Source organism: Kogia breviceps, chromosome 5, assembly GCF_026419965.1.
Source record: "Kogia breviceps isolate mKogBre1 chromosome 5, mKogBre1 haplotype 1, whole genome shotgun sequence".
Taxonomy (NCBI): Eukaryota; Metazoa; Chordata; class Mammalia; order Artiodactyla; family Physeteridae; genus Kogia; species Kogia breviceps.
The window spans coordinates 8,850,117-8,864,958 of NC_081314.1; the positions used below are offsets into that span (position 1 = coordinate 8,850,117).

At 38.1% G+C, this 14,842-nt stretch overlaps 1 protein-coding gene across 3 annotated transcripts in view; it reads left to right on the forward strand.

Moving 5' to 3' along the window:
- PLOD2 (procollagen-lysine,2-oxoglutarate 5-dioxygenase 2) overlaps window positions 1-14,842 on the forward strand; it is a 101,193-nt gene that overhangs the window by 66,356 nt on the left and 19,995 nt on the right. For all 3 annotated transcript variants that reach the window (XM_059063587.2, XM_059063588.2, XM_067033608.1), the window contains exons 8-9: window positions 10,900-11,001; window positions 14,639-14,764. In XM_059063587.2, coding sequence (XP_058919570.1) covers window positions 10,900-11,001; window positions 14,639-14,764 — 228 coding nt within the window. The remainder of the gene's footprint in view (window positions 1-10,899; window positions 11,002-14,638; window positions 14,765-14,842) is intronic.

The following is a 14,842-nucleotide window of genomic DNA, read 5'->3' on the forward strand; positions in this document are numbered from 1 at the left end:
GATTTTTTATCATTAGTGTATAGGAATGCCAGAGATTTCTGTGCATTAATTTTGTATCCTGCTACTTTACCAAATTCATTGATTAGCTCTAGGAGTTTGCTGGTAGCATCTTTGGGATTTTCTATGTATAGTATCATGTCATCTGCAAACAGTGACAGCTTTACTTCTTCTATTCCGATTTGGATTCCTTTTATTTCTTTTCCTTCTCTGATTGCTGTGGCAAAAACTTCCAAAACTATTTTGAATAATAGTGGTGAGAGTGGGCAACCTTGTCTTGTTCCTGAACTTAGTGGAAACGGTTTCAGTGTTTCACCATTGAGGACGATGTTGGCTGTGGGTTTTTCATATATGGCTTTTGTTATGTTGAGGAAAGTTCCCTCTATGCCTACTTTCTGCACGGTTTTTATCATAAATGGGTATTGAATTTTGTCGAAAGCTTTCTCTGCATCATATGCTTTTTCTCCTTCAATTTGTTAATTTGGTGTATCATGTTGATTGATTTGCATATATTGAAGAATCCTTGCATTCCTAGAATCAACCCCACTTGATCATGGTGTATGATCCTTTTAATGTGCTGTTGGATTCTGTTTGCTAGTATTTTGTTGAGGATTTTTGCATCTATGTTCATCAGAGATATTGGCCTGTAGTTTTCTTTCTTTGTGACATCTTTGTCTGGTTTTGGTATCAGGGTGATGGCGGCCTCGTAGAATGAGTTTGGTAGTGCTCCTCCCTCTGCTTTATTTTGGAAGAGTTTGAGAAGGATAGGTGTTAGCGCTTCTCTAAATGTTTGATAGAATTCGCCTGTGAAGTCATCTGGTCCTGGGCTTTTGTTTGTTGGAAGATTTTTAATCAGAGTCTCAATTTCAGTGCTTGTGATTGGTCTGTTCATATTTTCTATTTCTTCCTGGTTCAGTCTTGGAATGTTGTGTATTTCTAAGAATTTGTCCATTTCTTCCAGGTTGTCCATTTTATTGGCATAGAATTGCTTGTAGTAACCTCTCATGATCCTTTGTATTTCTGCAGTGTCAGTTGTTACTTCTCCTTTTTCATTTCTAATTCTATTGATTTGAGTCTTCTCTCTTTTTTTCTTTTTTTTTCTCTTTTCACTCCCTTTTTTTCTTGATGAGTCTGACTAATGGTTTATCAATTTTGTTTATCTTCTCAAAGAGCCAGCTTTTAGTTTTATTGATCTTTGCTATTGTTTCCTTCATTTCTTTTTCATTTATTTCTGATCTGATCTTTATGATTTCTTTCCTTCTGCTAACCTTGGGGTTTTTTTGTTCTTCTTTCTCTAACTGCTTTAGGTGCAAGGTTAGGTTGTTCATTTGAGATGATTCCTGTTTCTTAAGGTAGGAGTGTATTGCTATAAACTTCCCTCCTAGAACTGCTTTTGCTGCATCCCATAGGTTTTCGGTCATCTTGTCTCCATTGTCATTTGTTTCTAGGTATTTTTTGATTTCCTCTTTGATTTCGTCAGTCATCACTTGGTTATTAAGTACTGTATTGTTTAGCCTCCATGTGTTTGTATTTTTTACAGATCTTTTCCTGTAATTGATTTCTAGTCTCATAGCGCTGTGGTCGGAAAAGATACTTGATACTATTTCAATTTTGTTAAATTTTCCAAGGCTTGATTTGTGACCCAAGATACGATCTATCCTGGAGAATGTTCCATGGACACTTGAGAAAAATGTGTATTCTGTTGTTTTTGGATGGAATGTCCTATAAATATCAATTAAGTCCATCTTGTTTAACGTATCATTTAAAGCTTGTGTTTCCTTATTTATTTTCATTTTGGATGATCTGTCCATTGGTGAAAGTGGGGTATTAAAGTCCCCTACTATGAATGTGTTACTGTCGATTTCCTCTTTTATGGCTGTTAGTGTTTGCCTTATGTATTGAGGTGCTCCTGTGTTCGGTGCATCAATGTTGATAATTGTTATATCTTCTTCTTGGAACGATCCCTTGATCATTATGTAGTGTCCTTCTTTGTCTCTTGTAATATTTTAAAGTCTGTTTTGTCTGATATGAGAATTGCTAATCCAGCTTTCTTCTGATTTCCATTTGCATGGAATATCTTTTTCCATCCCCTCACTTTCAGTCTGTATGTGTCCCTAGGTCTGAAGTGGGTCTCCTGTAGACAACATCTATATGGGTCTTCTTTTTGTATCCATTCAGCCAGTCTGTGTCTCTTGGTGGGAGCATTTAATCCATTCACATTTAAGGTAATTATCAACATGTATATTCCTATTCCCATTTTCTTAATTGTTTTGGATTTGTTATTGTAGGTCTTTTCCTTCTCTTGTGTTTCTTGCCTAGAGAAGTTCCTTTACCATTTGTTGTAAAGCTGGTTTGGTGGTGCTGAACTCTCTCAGCTTTTGCTTGTCTCTAAAGTTTTTATTTTCTCCATCAAATCTGAATGAGATCCTTGCTGGGTAGAGTAATCTTGGTTGTAGGTTTTTCTCCTTCATCACTTTAAATATGTCCTGCCACTCCCTTCTGGCTTGCAGTATTTCTGCTGAAAGATCAGCTGTTAACCTTATTGGGATTCCCTTGTGTGTTATATGTTGTTTTTCCCTTGCTGCTTTTAATATGTTTTCTTTGTATTTAATTTTTGATAGTTTGATTAATATGTGTCTTGGCATGTTTCTTCTTGGATTTATCCTGTATGAGACTCTCTGTGCTTCCTGGACTTGATTAACTATTTCTTTTCCCATATTAGGGAAGTTTTCAACTATAATCTCTTCAAATATTTTCTCTGTCCCTTTCGGTTTCTCTTCTTCTTCTGGGACCCATATAATTCGAATGTTGGTGTGTTTAATGTTGTCCCAGAGGTCTCTGAGACTGTCCTCAGTTCTTTTCATTCTTTTTTCTTTATTCTGCTCTGCAGTAGTTATTTCCACTATTTTATCTTCCAGGTCACTTCTCCGTTTTTCTGCCTCAGTTATTCTGGTATTGATCCCTTCTAGAGTATTTTTAATTTCATTTATTGTGTTGGTCATCGTTGCTTGTTTCCTCTTTAGTTCTTCTAGGTCCTTGTTAAATGTTTCTTGCATTTTCTCTATTTCTAAGATTTTGAATTGTCTTTACCATCATTATTCTGAATTCTTTTTCAGGTAGACTGCCTATTTCCTCTTCATTTGTTAGGGCTGGTGGGTTTTTCTCTTGCTCCTTCATCTGCTGTGTGTTTTTCTGTCTTCTCATTTTGCTTATCTTACTGTGTTTGGGGTCTCCTTTTTGCAGGCTGCAGGTTCGTAATTCCTGTTGTTTTTGGTGGCTGTCCCCAGTGGCTAAAGTTGGTTCAGTCGGCTGTGTAGACTTTCTGGTGGAGGGGACTAGCGCCTGTGTTCTGGTGGATGAGGCTGGATCTTGCCTTTCTGGTGGGCAGGTCCACGTCTGGTGGTGTGTTTTGGGGTGTCTGTGGCCTTATTATGATTTTAGGCAGCCTCTCTGCTAATGGGTGGGGTTGTGTTCCTGTCTTGCTAGTTGTTTGGCATAGGGTGTCCAGCACTGTAGTTTGCTGGTCGTTGAGTGAAGCTGGGTCTTGGTGTTGAGATGGAGGTCTCTGGGAGATTTTCGCCGTTTCATATTATGTGGAGCTGGGAGGTCTCTTGTGGACCAGTGTCCACTGGTCCAAGTGACATTGGCTCTCCCACCTCAGAGGCACAGCACTGACTCCTGGCTGGAGCACCAAGAGCCTTTCATCCACACGGCTCAGAATAAAAGGGAGAAAAAATATAAAGAAAGAAAGAGGATAAAATAAAATAAATTTATTAAAATAGAAAATAATTATTAAGAAAAAAAATTGTTTTTAAGTAAAAAAAAAAAAAAAAATGGACGGACAGAACCCTAGGACAAATGGTGAAAGCATAGCTATGCAGACAAAATCTCACACAGAAGCATGTACATACACACTCACGAAAAGGGGAAAAAATAATATATCTTGCTCTCAAAGTCCACCTCCTCAATTTGGGATGACTGGTTGTCTATTCAGGTATTCCACAGATGCAGGGCACATCAAGTTGACTGTGGAGATTTAATCAGTTGCTTTTGAGGCTGCTGGGAGAGATTTCCCTTTCTCTTCTTTGTTTGCACAGCTCCTGGGGCTCAGCTTTGGATATGGCTCCGTCTCTGTGTGTAGGTCGCCTGAGGGCGTCTGTTCTTCAAGCAGAAGGGGTTAAAGGAGCCGCTGATTTGGGGGCTCTGGCTCACTCAGACCGGGGGGAGGGAGGGGTACGGATGCGGGGCGAGCCTGCGGCGGCAGAGGCCAGTGTGACGTTGCATCAGCCTGAGGCGCGCCGTGCGTTCTCCCAGGGAAGCTGTCCCTGGATCACGGGACCCTGGCAGTGGGGGGCTGCACAGGCTCCCGGGAGGGGAGGTGTGGATAGTGACCTGTGCTCGCACACAGGCCTCTTGGTGGCGGCAGCAGCGGCCTTAGCGTCTCATGCCCTTCTCTGGGGTCCGTGCTGTTAGCCACGGCTCATGCCCATCTCTGGAGCTCGTATAAGCAGCGCTCTTAATCCCCTCTCCTCGCGGACCAGGAAACAAAGAGGCAAGAAAAAGTCTCTTGCCTCTTTGGCAGGTCCAGACTTTTTCTGGGACTCCCTCCAGTGGTGCACTAACCCCTTCAGGCTGTGTTCACGCCTCTATTGTTAGTATTTTTATACAAACAAGTTAAACGTAAGAAGAGCACATCACCTAGTTTGCACATGAAAACAAATCATTTCTGAATCGAATTTGATTTACAGTCTAAATAGAGATCTTAATTTTGTGCATATAAACCTCAATGCTTGGGTCAATTATGACCTTGAATAATTGGATGAGTGGAAATTTTAAAAAAAAGAAAAAACGAAAAGATTCAGTTGGAAAAGTTTCTCTGCCAATGACATGACATCACCCTTGGAAACATTTTGGTATTGTGAAAGAAGGATCAAGAAAGTACTACCACCTAGTAGCTGGGGACTGCCCATAACAGCCTAACTACATAAACAGTTTTCTGTACTTTCCAAAGCTGCCAGCATAAATGTCTGAGATTTTTAATGAAGAAAACAGACGTAAATGGAGAGTGGTGGTGATGGTAACCTCTGCCTGTGTGGTGGGAGATCTAAAAGAGGGAGGTGTCCAGTCTTAATTATCTATGAAAATCAAATTTAGGTGAAAAGTAGAAAGTAAAAAAGTTATAATATAGTTTTAATTCTGAGAAAACTAAATGTAATGCCTTATATGCTCTAACCTTTTAAAAAAGATATTGATCATTTTCATATTCACACAGGGATCCTGAGACTGATCAATAATTAATGAAATAAATATTTAATTTCTTATGAGATTTCTGAGATGAGGAAAGTGCCAGTGTTTATATGTAGATGGGAATTTTAGATATGTCCAACTCTGTGGGGGATATTTTTCTTTGTTTTAAAAAAATTCTTTCCTAGGGTATATAAAACACTAGCCTTTAAAAAATTTCTCACTAGCCTTTTAAAAAATTCCTGTTAGAAATAATGCTTAATAGAGAATCCATTTTCTCATGAATCTTTTTATTTTCTGCAAAACCATAATATTATACAGAACATGAATGATTAAATTAATGTTTGCACTGTAGTTTGACAATAGTAAATTTCTTTTGTTGTTGTAGAGGCATATTCAGATAACCACACTGACTCTTGAAATGTCATAGCTACATATTTCGTACCTTGTATTGACTATATTTCCTGAATTATCACGTAGTTCAGTAGGGATGTGAACGAGTTATCTTTTCCACGTCTTATGATTGTGCTGTACAGAATAATTTAACTGTCTACAATATCTGTAAAACACAAAGGTTTTCTCATTGTAATTAATACGGTACTTGTTTCAATAGCATTTGCTTCAGTTTTAGTACAATAGAAATATTTGGATGGAATACCAGATATTTGAGAGGAATCGGATAAAATGGTACTGGACAAATTTCCTCATCTATTCTATACCGTAACATCTCTTTTAGGGTCTTAGGAAGCTAGAAAAAGTCAGTTGGCACTTCCGTACATTTTTGACCATCATATTTAATGTATAAACATTTTTTTCTTTTGAGTTCGTTTCACATTTTCAGTGAAAAATTAATGACTATATAAACATAGAGAGGATTTTAGGTGCTTCCTTTTAACAGTAATATAAAATTACAGCCAAAGCTAGTTCGCTTCAGCTTCATTGTGTTGAGGTGAGATAATTATGGTTTATGACAAATAATTTAAAAATTTAAAACTATAACTGTTCCTACTACTACAGATATTAAAATTGCAGTAGAATGTGTAGTAATTTTTAAAAGAGGATTGGCAGAATTTTCCCTAAAATATTTATACTCTAGGTATATTCAAGATTTTTTTTTTGAGGGCTCAGAGCTCTCTCAGTGTGTTTACCTCTCTCTGTCATCTATCTTCCCTCACCTTCTCCTAAACCCAAAACATACACAAGGACTCAGATTTTACATATAAAATGAATGCCAACAGATGCTTAAGGAGAAGGGGAGATAAATCACAAAGGAGATGCTCTGAGAGATCTGAAAGGAGTAGGTGGGGAAGCAATATTGTACTTTATTTTTTTTCCTTCCAGTCTTACAATTGATGTACAGCACAGTATAAGTTTAAGGTGTATAGCATAATGATTTGACTTACATATATCATGAAATGATTACCACAATAAATTTAGTAAACATCCCTCATCTCATATAGATACAAAATAAAAGAAAAATCAATTTTTCCTTGTGACGAGAACTCTTAGAATTTATTCTCTTAAAAAGTTTCATGTATAACCTACAGCAGTGTTAATTATATTTATCATGTACATTCCATCCTTAGTACTTATTTATTTTATAGCTGAAGTTTGTACCTTTTGATCACCATCTAGTTTCTTCTGCTCTGCCTCCTGCCTCTGGGAACTGCAAATCTGATCTCTTTTTCTGTGAGATTGTTTGTTCACTTGTTTGTTTTTGAAGTATTGACTAAAACACCATGTTAGTTCCTGGTGCACAACATAGCAATTCGGTATTTCTATACATTACAAAATGATCACCACAATAAATCTAAGTATCATTTGTCACTGTAAAAGATATTACGTTATTATGGACTATATTCTCCACACTGTTCATTTCTTGCTCATGGCTCATTTATTTTGTAACTGCAGGTTTGTACCTCTTAATCTCCATCATCTAATTCTCTCACCTCATCACTCCCATCCCCTTTGGCAACCACCTGTTCTTTCTCTATCTAAGACTGTTATTTGTTATGTTTGATCATTTGTTTTGTTTTTTAGATTACACATGTAAGTGAAATTATATGGCATTTTTCTTTCACTGTCTGACTTATTTCACTTTGAATAAAACCCTCTAGGTTCATCCATGTTGTTGCAAATGGCAAGATTTCATTCTTTTTTATGGCTGAGTAATATTCCATTTTATATATGTATCACCATTTCTGTATATTAATACATTCATATATTGGTGGACATTTAGGTTGCTTCCATATACTGGCTATTGTAAATAATGCTGTGAACATAGGGGTGCATGTATCTTTATGAGTTAGTGTTTTTGTTTACTTGGAAAAAACCCAGAAGTGGAATTGCTGGATTATATGGTAGTTCTGTTTTTATTTTTTTTTGAGGGACCTCCATACTATTTTCTATAGTGGATGCACCAATTTACATTCCCATCAACATTGCATGAGGGGTTCCCCTTTTTCCACATCCTCGCCAACACTTGTTATTTTTTTGGATAATAGCCGTTTTAACAAATGTGAGATGCTATCTCATGTGTGGTTTTGATTTGCATTTCCCTGAGTGATTAATTATGTTGAGCATCTTTTCATGTGTTGGTTGGCCATTTGTGTGTCTTCTTTGGTGAAATATCTATTTAGGTCATGAATATGTCATGAATATGTCATGCCACTACCTTTTGGCCTGCAAGCTTTCTGCTGAAAAATCAGCTGATAACCTCAATGGTTTTACCTTGTATGTGTCAAGTTGTTTTTCTCTTGCTGCCCTTAATGCTCTCTTTATCTTTAACTTCTGACATTTTAATGATAGTGTATATGTGAAGATCCCCTTGGGTTCACCTTTCAGGAATTCTCTGGGATTCATGGACTTAAATGTATTTCCTTCACCAGTTTAGGAGAATTTTCATCCATTGTTTCTTCAGATAGGTTTTCTGTCCCTTTCTTTCTCCTCTTTCTGGGACCCCTAGAATGCAAATGTTAGAATGCTTATTGTTATTCCAGAGGTTCCTTAAACTATCCTCATGTTTTAAAATTCTTTTTTCTTTTTTAAAAAATTTTTTATTTATTTATTTATTTATTTTTGGCTGTGTTGGGTCTTCATTTCTGTGCAAGGGCTTTCTCTAGTTGTGGCAAGTGGGGACCACTCTTCATCACAGTGCACGGGCCTCTCACTGTCTCGGCCTCTCTTGTTGTGGAGCACAGGCTCCAGACGCACAGGCTCAGTAGCTGTGGCTCATAGGCCTAGCTGCACCGCAGCATGTGGGATCCTCCCAGACCAGGGCTCGAACCCGTGTCCCCTGCATTAGCAGGCAGATTCTTAACCACTGTGCCGCCAAGGAAGCCCCTCTTTTTTCTTTTTTGCTATTTTGATTGGGTGATTTCCATTAGCCTGTCCTCCAGATTGCTGATCCTTTCCTCTGCATCATCTAATCTGCTGGTGGTTCCCTCTAGTTTCTAGTTCTTCTCTATTTTGTTTAGTTTTTCCTGAGGTTTTTGTCTTGCTGTTTCACTTGGAACATATTCCCTTGTCTCCTCACTTTGCCTAATGCTCTGTGTTTGTTTCTATGTATCAGGTAGATCAGCTGTATCTCCTGGTCTTCAAAGAATGGCTTTGTATAGAAGGTGTTCTGTAGGGCCCAGTGGTGTGGTCCTTGCTGGTCACCGGAGCCAGGTGCTCCAGGAATGTCCTCTGTGTGGGCTGTGTGCATCTTCCTGTTGTGGCTGGGCTGCAGTTGCTGTGGGTGCACTAGTGTATGGGGCTGGTCCCCAGTACAACTGGCTGTAAGGCCTGGCCACAACTGTTGTGGGCACTCTGGTGTACTGGGTTGGCCAATGGGTTGGGACCCTCTTTGGGGAGACATTGGTGCTGACCAAGGGCACCTGCTGGGACTGGCAGGGTGAAGGGCTGCTTTAGTGGGGCTGTGGTGCTGGATGAGGGTGCTTGTTGGGACTGGCAAGGTAGGGGGACACTTTGGAGGAATGCTGGCTGTGTCAGGTCCATGGGCAAACCGGGGTGGGGCAAATGGTACTATTAAGTTTGATGGAGAGAGTCAGAGATGTCACCTGCTATTGCCAGGTTGCTAGATAGAAAGTGAGCCAAATAAAAACAAAACAAATAAAAACCCTGGCACCTGCCCGCCCCTTTATACCCAGAGAAAGTTGCAAGAGATCCCTGCCCCTCAGGCACATGCCCTAAAATTAGTAAATGAATTTCTTTCTTATATCACCCAGGCACTTTTCTAACTGCTGCCTCTGCACTGGGACTTGGAAAGAGTGAATCTGTGCATGTGCCCTTTAAGAGCAGAGTCTCAGTTTCCTACGGCCCTTCTGCTCTCCTGCACATAAACCCCAATGATTTTAAAGCCAGATGTTATGGGGGCTCATCTTTCTGGTGCGGGTCTCCCAGGAAGGGGGGCCCAAGGTGGGGCTTGGGCCCTTCGCTCCTTGGGGAAGACCTCTGGGGCTGTGGTACCCCTCCCACTTGTGGGTTCCTTCACTGGGTACATGGGTTCTGATTAGACTGCATCTCTGCTCTTCCTACCTGTCTCATGGTAGGTTTTTCTTTTTATCTTCAGTTGTGGAAAGTATTTTCTTCTACTCTTCAGGTCATTCTCAGAGATGGTTCTCTATCTATAGTTGTCATTTTGGTGTATCTCTGGGAGGAGGTGAGCCCAGGGCCTTCCTTCTTTGCTATCTTGTTCTACCCCCACTTTAGTTTATTATTGATATGATTTGTGAGGTGGCTCTAATTAGGACTTGTTCTAGATCTGTTTTAATCTGCAGGCTTTCTTTTTCTTCACGTTGGTGCCCTTGAATCACTGCCCAGAAGTCTGGGTTATAGTGGGTAACATAGTTTCCCAGAAGAGTTTAGTGCCTTTTGGTGATAAAGTGTATACAATATTTGTTTTGTGTGGTGATGGCTGGTAGGAGGTCACACTGGCTCTGCCCCCTTCACTGTACACTGTATTAGCAGAATTATTAAGGGGATATCCTAATGCAGAAAACATGCTTTGAAGTTAGAGGTTTATAGAATGAAAGCACGTTGATGGGAGAGGCTTACTTTTTTCTTTTTTTTGAGAGGGGTCTTTTAATTAATTAATTAATTAATGGCTGCATTGGGTCTTCATTGCTGCACACAGGCTTCCTCTAGTTGCGGTGAGTGGGGGCTACTCTTTGTTGCGCTGCGCGGGCTTCTCATTGCGGTGGCTTCTCTTGCTGTGGTTGTGGAACACGGGCTCTAGGTGTGCAGGCTCAGTAGTTGTGGCTCACAGGCTTAGTTGCTCTGCAGCATGTGGGATCTTCCCGGACTAGGGATCGAACCCCTGTCCCCTGCATTGGCGGGCAGATTCTTTTTTTTTTTTTTTTTCTTTTCTTTTTTTTTTTGTTCACGGTACGCGGGCCTCTCACTGGGGTGGCCTCTCCCGTTGTGGAGCACAGGCTCTGGACGCGCAGGCTCAGCGGCCATGGCTCACGGGGACCAGCCACTCCACGGCATGTGGGATCCTCCCGGACCGGGGCACAAACCCGTGTCCCCTGCATCGGCAGGTGGACTCTCAACCACTGCACCACCAGGGAAGCCCTGCGGGCAGATTCTTAACCACTGCACCACCAGGGAAGTCCAAGGTTTACTTTGTTAATACAGTTTTCCTTCTTTTGCTAGATTCTCCTGAATTATTTTGGAAACTATGTACCTAATGCATGGACACAAGACAATGGCTGCACTCTTTGTGAAGTGGATACAGTTGACCTGTCTGCAGTAGATGTAAGTGGAATTGACTCTGTGTGAAAGGTAGTCATAAAAAGTAGTGAGGTGGATGGACCTACAGTCTGTCATACAGAGTGAAGTAAATGAAAAAGAGAAAAACAAATACCGTATGCTAACACATATATATGGAATCTAAAAAAAAATGGTACTGATGAATCTAGTGGCAGGGCAGGAATAAAGATGTAGACATAGAGAATGGACTTGAGGACACAGTGGGGGTAGGGGGAAGCTGGGGCGAAGTGAGAGTAGTATCGACATATATGCACTACTGAATGTAAAATAGTTAGCTGGTGGGAAGCAGCAGCATAGCACAGGGAGATCAGCTTGGTGCTTTGTGACCACCTAGAGGGGTGGGAGAGGGAGGATGGGAGGGAGGCTCAAGAGGGAGGGGATATGGGGACATGTGTATGCATATGGCTGATTCACTTTGTTGTGCAACAGAAACTAACACAGTATTGTGTAGCAATTATACTCTCATAAAGATTTATTTTAAAAAAGTACATTGTCGTGAAATATAATAATTTGTAAAAGAAAAAAAGCACATTATTTTATAGTGTCGATAATATGGTAGATAATGGATTTGAAAAGCTAAAATATGATGACTCCGAAAATTGCTGCATTTGTGTATTTCCAGCAAAACCAGTTAATATTTTACCCCAGTGAAGAGGGCTTGGTTGTTAATATTTACTGGCTTGCTATGTTTGGGTGCTCTTGTTTTATTTTAGTCTGGTAACTTGGTCAAAGTGTTGAGGTACAATGCTTCCTTATTTATATGGACTAATTTTATCTGTGCTTGATTTTCAAATTTGATGATTTTAAAATAATATTATATAACTAAGGACTGTTTTAATATTTTATAGATAGTAACTTATATTAATTTCACAAATCCCTTAAGTAGGTAGTACTGTTGACTGAGTTTTACAGATGAGAAAACTGAGGTATATATACGTTCAGTAACTTGCTTAAGGCATGTGATGTTTTTTATGTGTTGGGGGTGGGATTTAAATTTAGCCAGTCTGGCTCCAGATCCTATAATCTTGATCACTGTGCAATTTTGCCTGGATGTGATGTACGTATTATATGCCAGACACAGTGCTACTTATACATGTTTCATAGAGAATTATAGCTATAGTTTAACGTTTATACGTTGAGAGTAAATGAGCAACTGGAAGTAATTATTACGTGTCTGTTAAACATTTTATGCATCCTTCTCTCATCAGCCAGAGCAGTTTTACGATGTCCTGTAGTAACATTTTTCTTCCAAAAAATTTCTCTTGTAACTTGGAAGATGATTATGTGTATGAACAATTGAATTCTAGGGATGATTTTGTCATTAAGGCTGAATCTTTCCTTCATTCACCATAGGCTTATTGAGTATCTACAGCTTACCAGATAAGTATAGACAGAAATAAAATTCACCTTAATATAGTTCTGGTGACTCCTGTACTCATGCAAATACAAAAATACTCTCACTATAAAGCACTCAGGCTCCTGAATTAAATAGTTTCTGTTCTGTTCTGAAAAGGAGGATAAAGAGTAACTTGTCCACCTTTAGAACCTTCTGAATATAACCCTATTTTACTTGAAAATAAGACTTTTTGGCCAGTCTCTCAAATAACAGACTGCATGTTTCCTATCTGGAAAGAAAGCCAGAAACTTTCTGACTGAAGCTGCCTCATGAAGATGTTTAAAAATTCATCCTGATCTTTTTTGCAAAGTCTTCTGGAGGGAGAGTTAAAGCTTTTTATCTGTTTAGTATCCTTTTACATAAACTTTCTGGTGTAAAGATTGAAAAATATTTATATTATAGTTTTTTATCTTTATTTTTTGCGTATAGGTGAAAATCACCTAATTCTTAAGCTAAGCTTTTTTGTCTTATAGACTGTTAGAAAGGAAAACCATTTTATTATGCAAAATAAATTTCTTATGTGTTTTATATGTGTAGTAATTATACAACAGGGATATAAAAATTAAAATTATGTGGGTAGTTAAGATCTAGGGCTACCATATACTTAGGTGTGGGCCGTAGGCAAGTTTCTCTATATGTAAAAATGATAATGGCTATCTCAGAGGATTGGTAGGAGGGTTAAATGAAATTATATAGATGCATATATAAAGATATTTTATATGTATAAATTATATGGGGTGCTAAGCCTTGATAATAGCTAACTGTTGTACTCTTATTATCATTAGTATATAAAAATGAGCTTAGATTGACAATGGAGATGTAGCATGTTGAAGCCCAGTTCTTTACCTACTAATTTATGTGTTCTGAGTTGCTTAACTCTTCTAAGTCCCATTTTCCTCATGTGTAAATTTAGGATAATAAATAACTTCTAAGGTTATTACAAAATTTAAATGAAATGCATCACATCATTTGATAAGGGAGAATTGTCACCTAGTTTTTACTCACTTTCCCTGTTAAATTGACAACTAGAAAGTGGATATTTTGTCTTTAGTTGTTTGTATTTGTTTATTGATTTAGCAATAAATATTTCGGTGACTGAATGCATTGATAAGAGGACAACAGTGTATGACTTGTATTTCAGTGCAAACAAATAATGTTATCCAGATAACAGGAATATGTGAGGTATCATGTGTGAAAAGATGGGGGAGAGGTACCTAATTCAGCACTTAACATATATGGTACTTTAAAATATCTGTAATCTTTATTAAAAATTTTTTTCTTGCCCAGTAATGTACTGTATTTATTTATTTTTTTTACCTTTTGACCTCCTTCACCCATCTATATGTAGTTTGTAATTTAAAAATCTATAATCTTTAAAGTCAGGCTTTAAGACACTGATTAAAAAAGGCATTATAAAGAAATCTTTCATATGGTTCTGGTAATAACACTATTACATGGCATTTACTTATGTTTCTGTCTTCCTCAATCATTTGTAAGTTTTCCAAGCAAGGAATTTTCACCCCTTTTTAAAAATGTTTCTTATCATGAGGACGGACTAATAGTGGATATTTCAGAATTGTTCATACAATGAATGAAAGAAACTATTCTCTAAAACATACCCAAACAGAAATTAAGAAAATGTTAAAAATCGATACAAGATAAAAATATATTAGTGAAAGAAAGTAGCTTTCCTTATATATAATATAATGATGAAGCAAAATAAAGTACTATCAATAAAATGAGATTAAAGGTTCAAGGATAGAAATAAAGTCTCAAGTCCTCTGTGATTGTTTTCTTTGAGCTACAAATTAACCACTAAACTTCCAAACCATGGAAACAAACATGGAAGCACAATTAGCATTCTGGCTTCATAGATGAAGCTGTCAAATAGATTTAGATCTGAAGGAAGTTTCTTTTAGGACTTTCTTAAAGGAAGCATTAAATAGTAGAGCAGGCAGTAGACTTAATTACAGTATCCCTATGTTATACGATAGTGAGTTTCCTCTTCAACCTAAATCATAATGTCAAGATGTGATTCAGTAAAATCACTTTGGTGTGGGGTCCACAAAAATGTATTAGAGAATTGTCATGGGGCAATCAGATTTAGAAGGTTAAGTTGTACTGATATTCTAGTATGTTTTATGTTGTATTGATTGAAACTTGAATAGAATTTAAAGTAAAACCATGCTAATTCTAATTTGCTTTTATGTTTGCCACAAAACAAAGGTTCACCCAAATGTAACAATAGGTGTTTTTATTGAGCAACCAACCCCTTTCCTATCTCGATTTCTGGACATATTGTTGACACTGGATTACCCAAAAGAAGCAGTTAAACTCTTTATTCATAACAAAGTAAGTATTTGAGAAATGAATATTTTATGGGAAAACTATTTTGATCTTATTTGGAACTATTTGTTATTATTTAGTCAT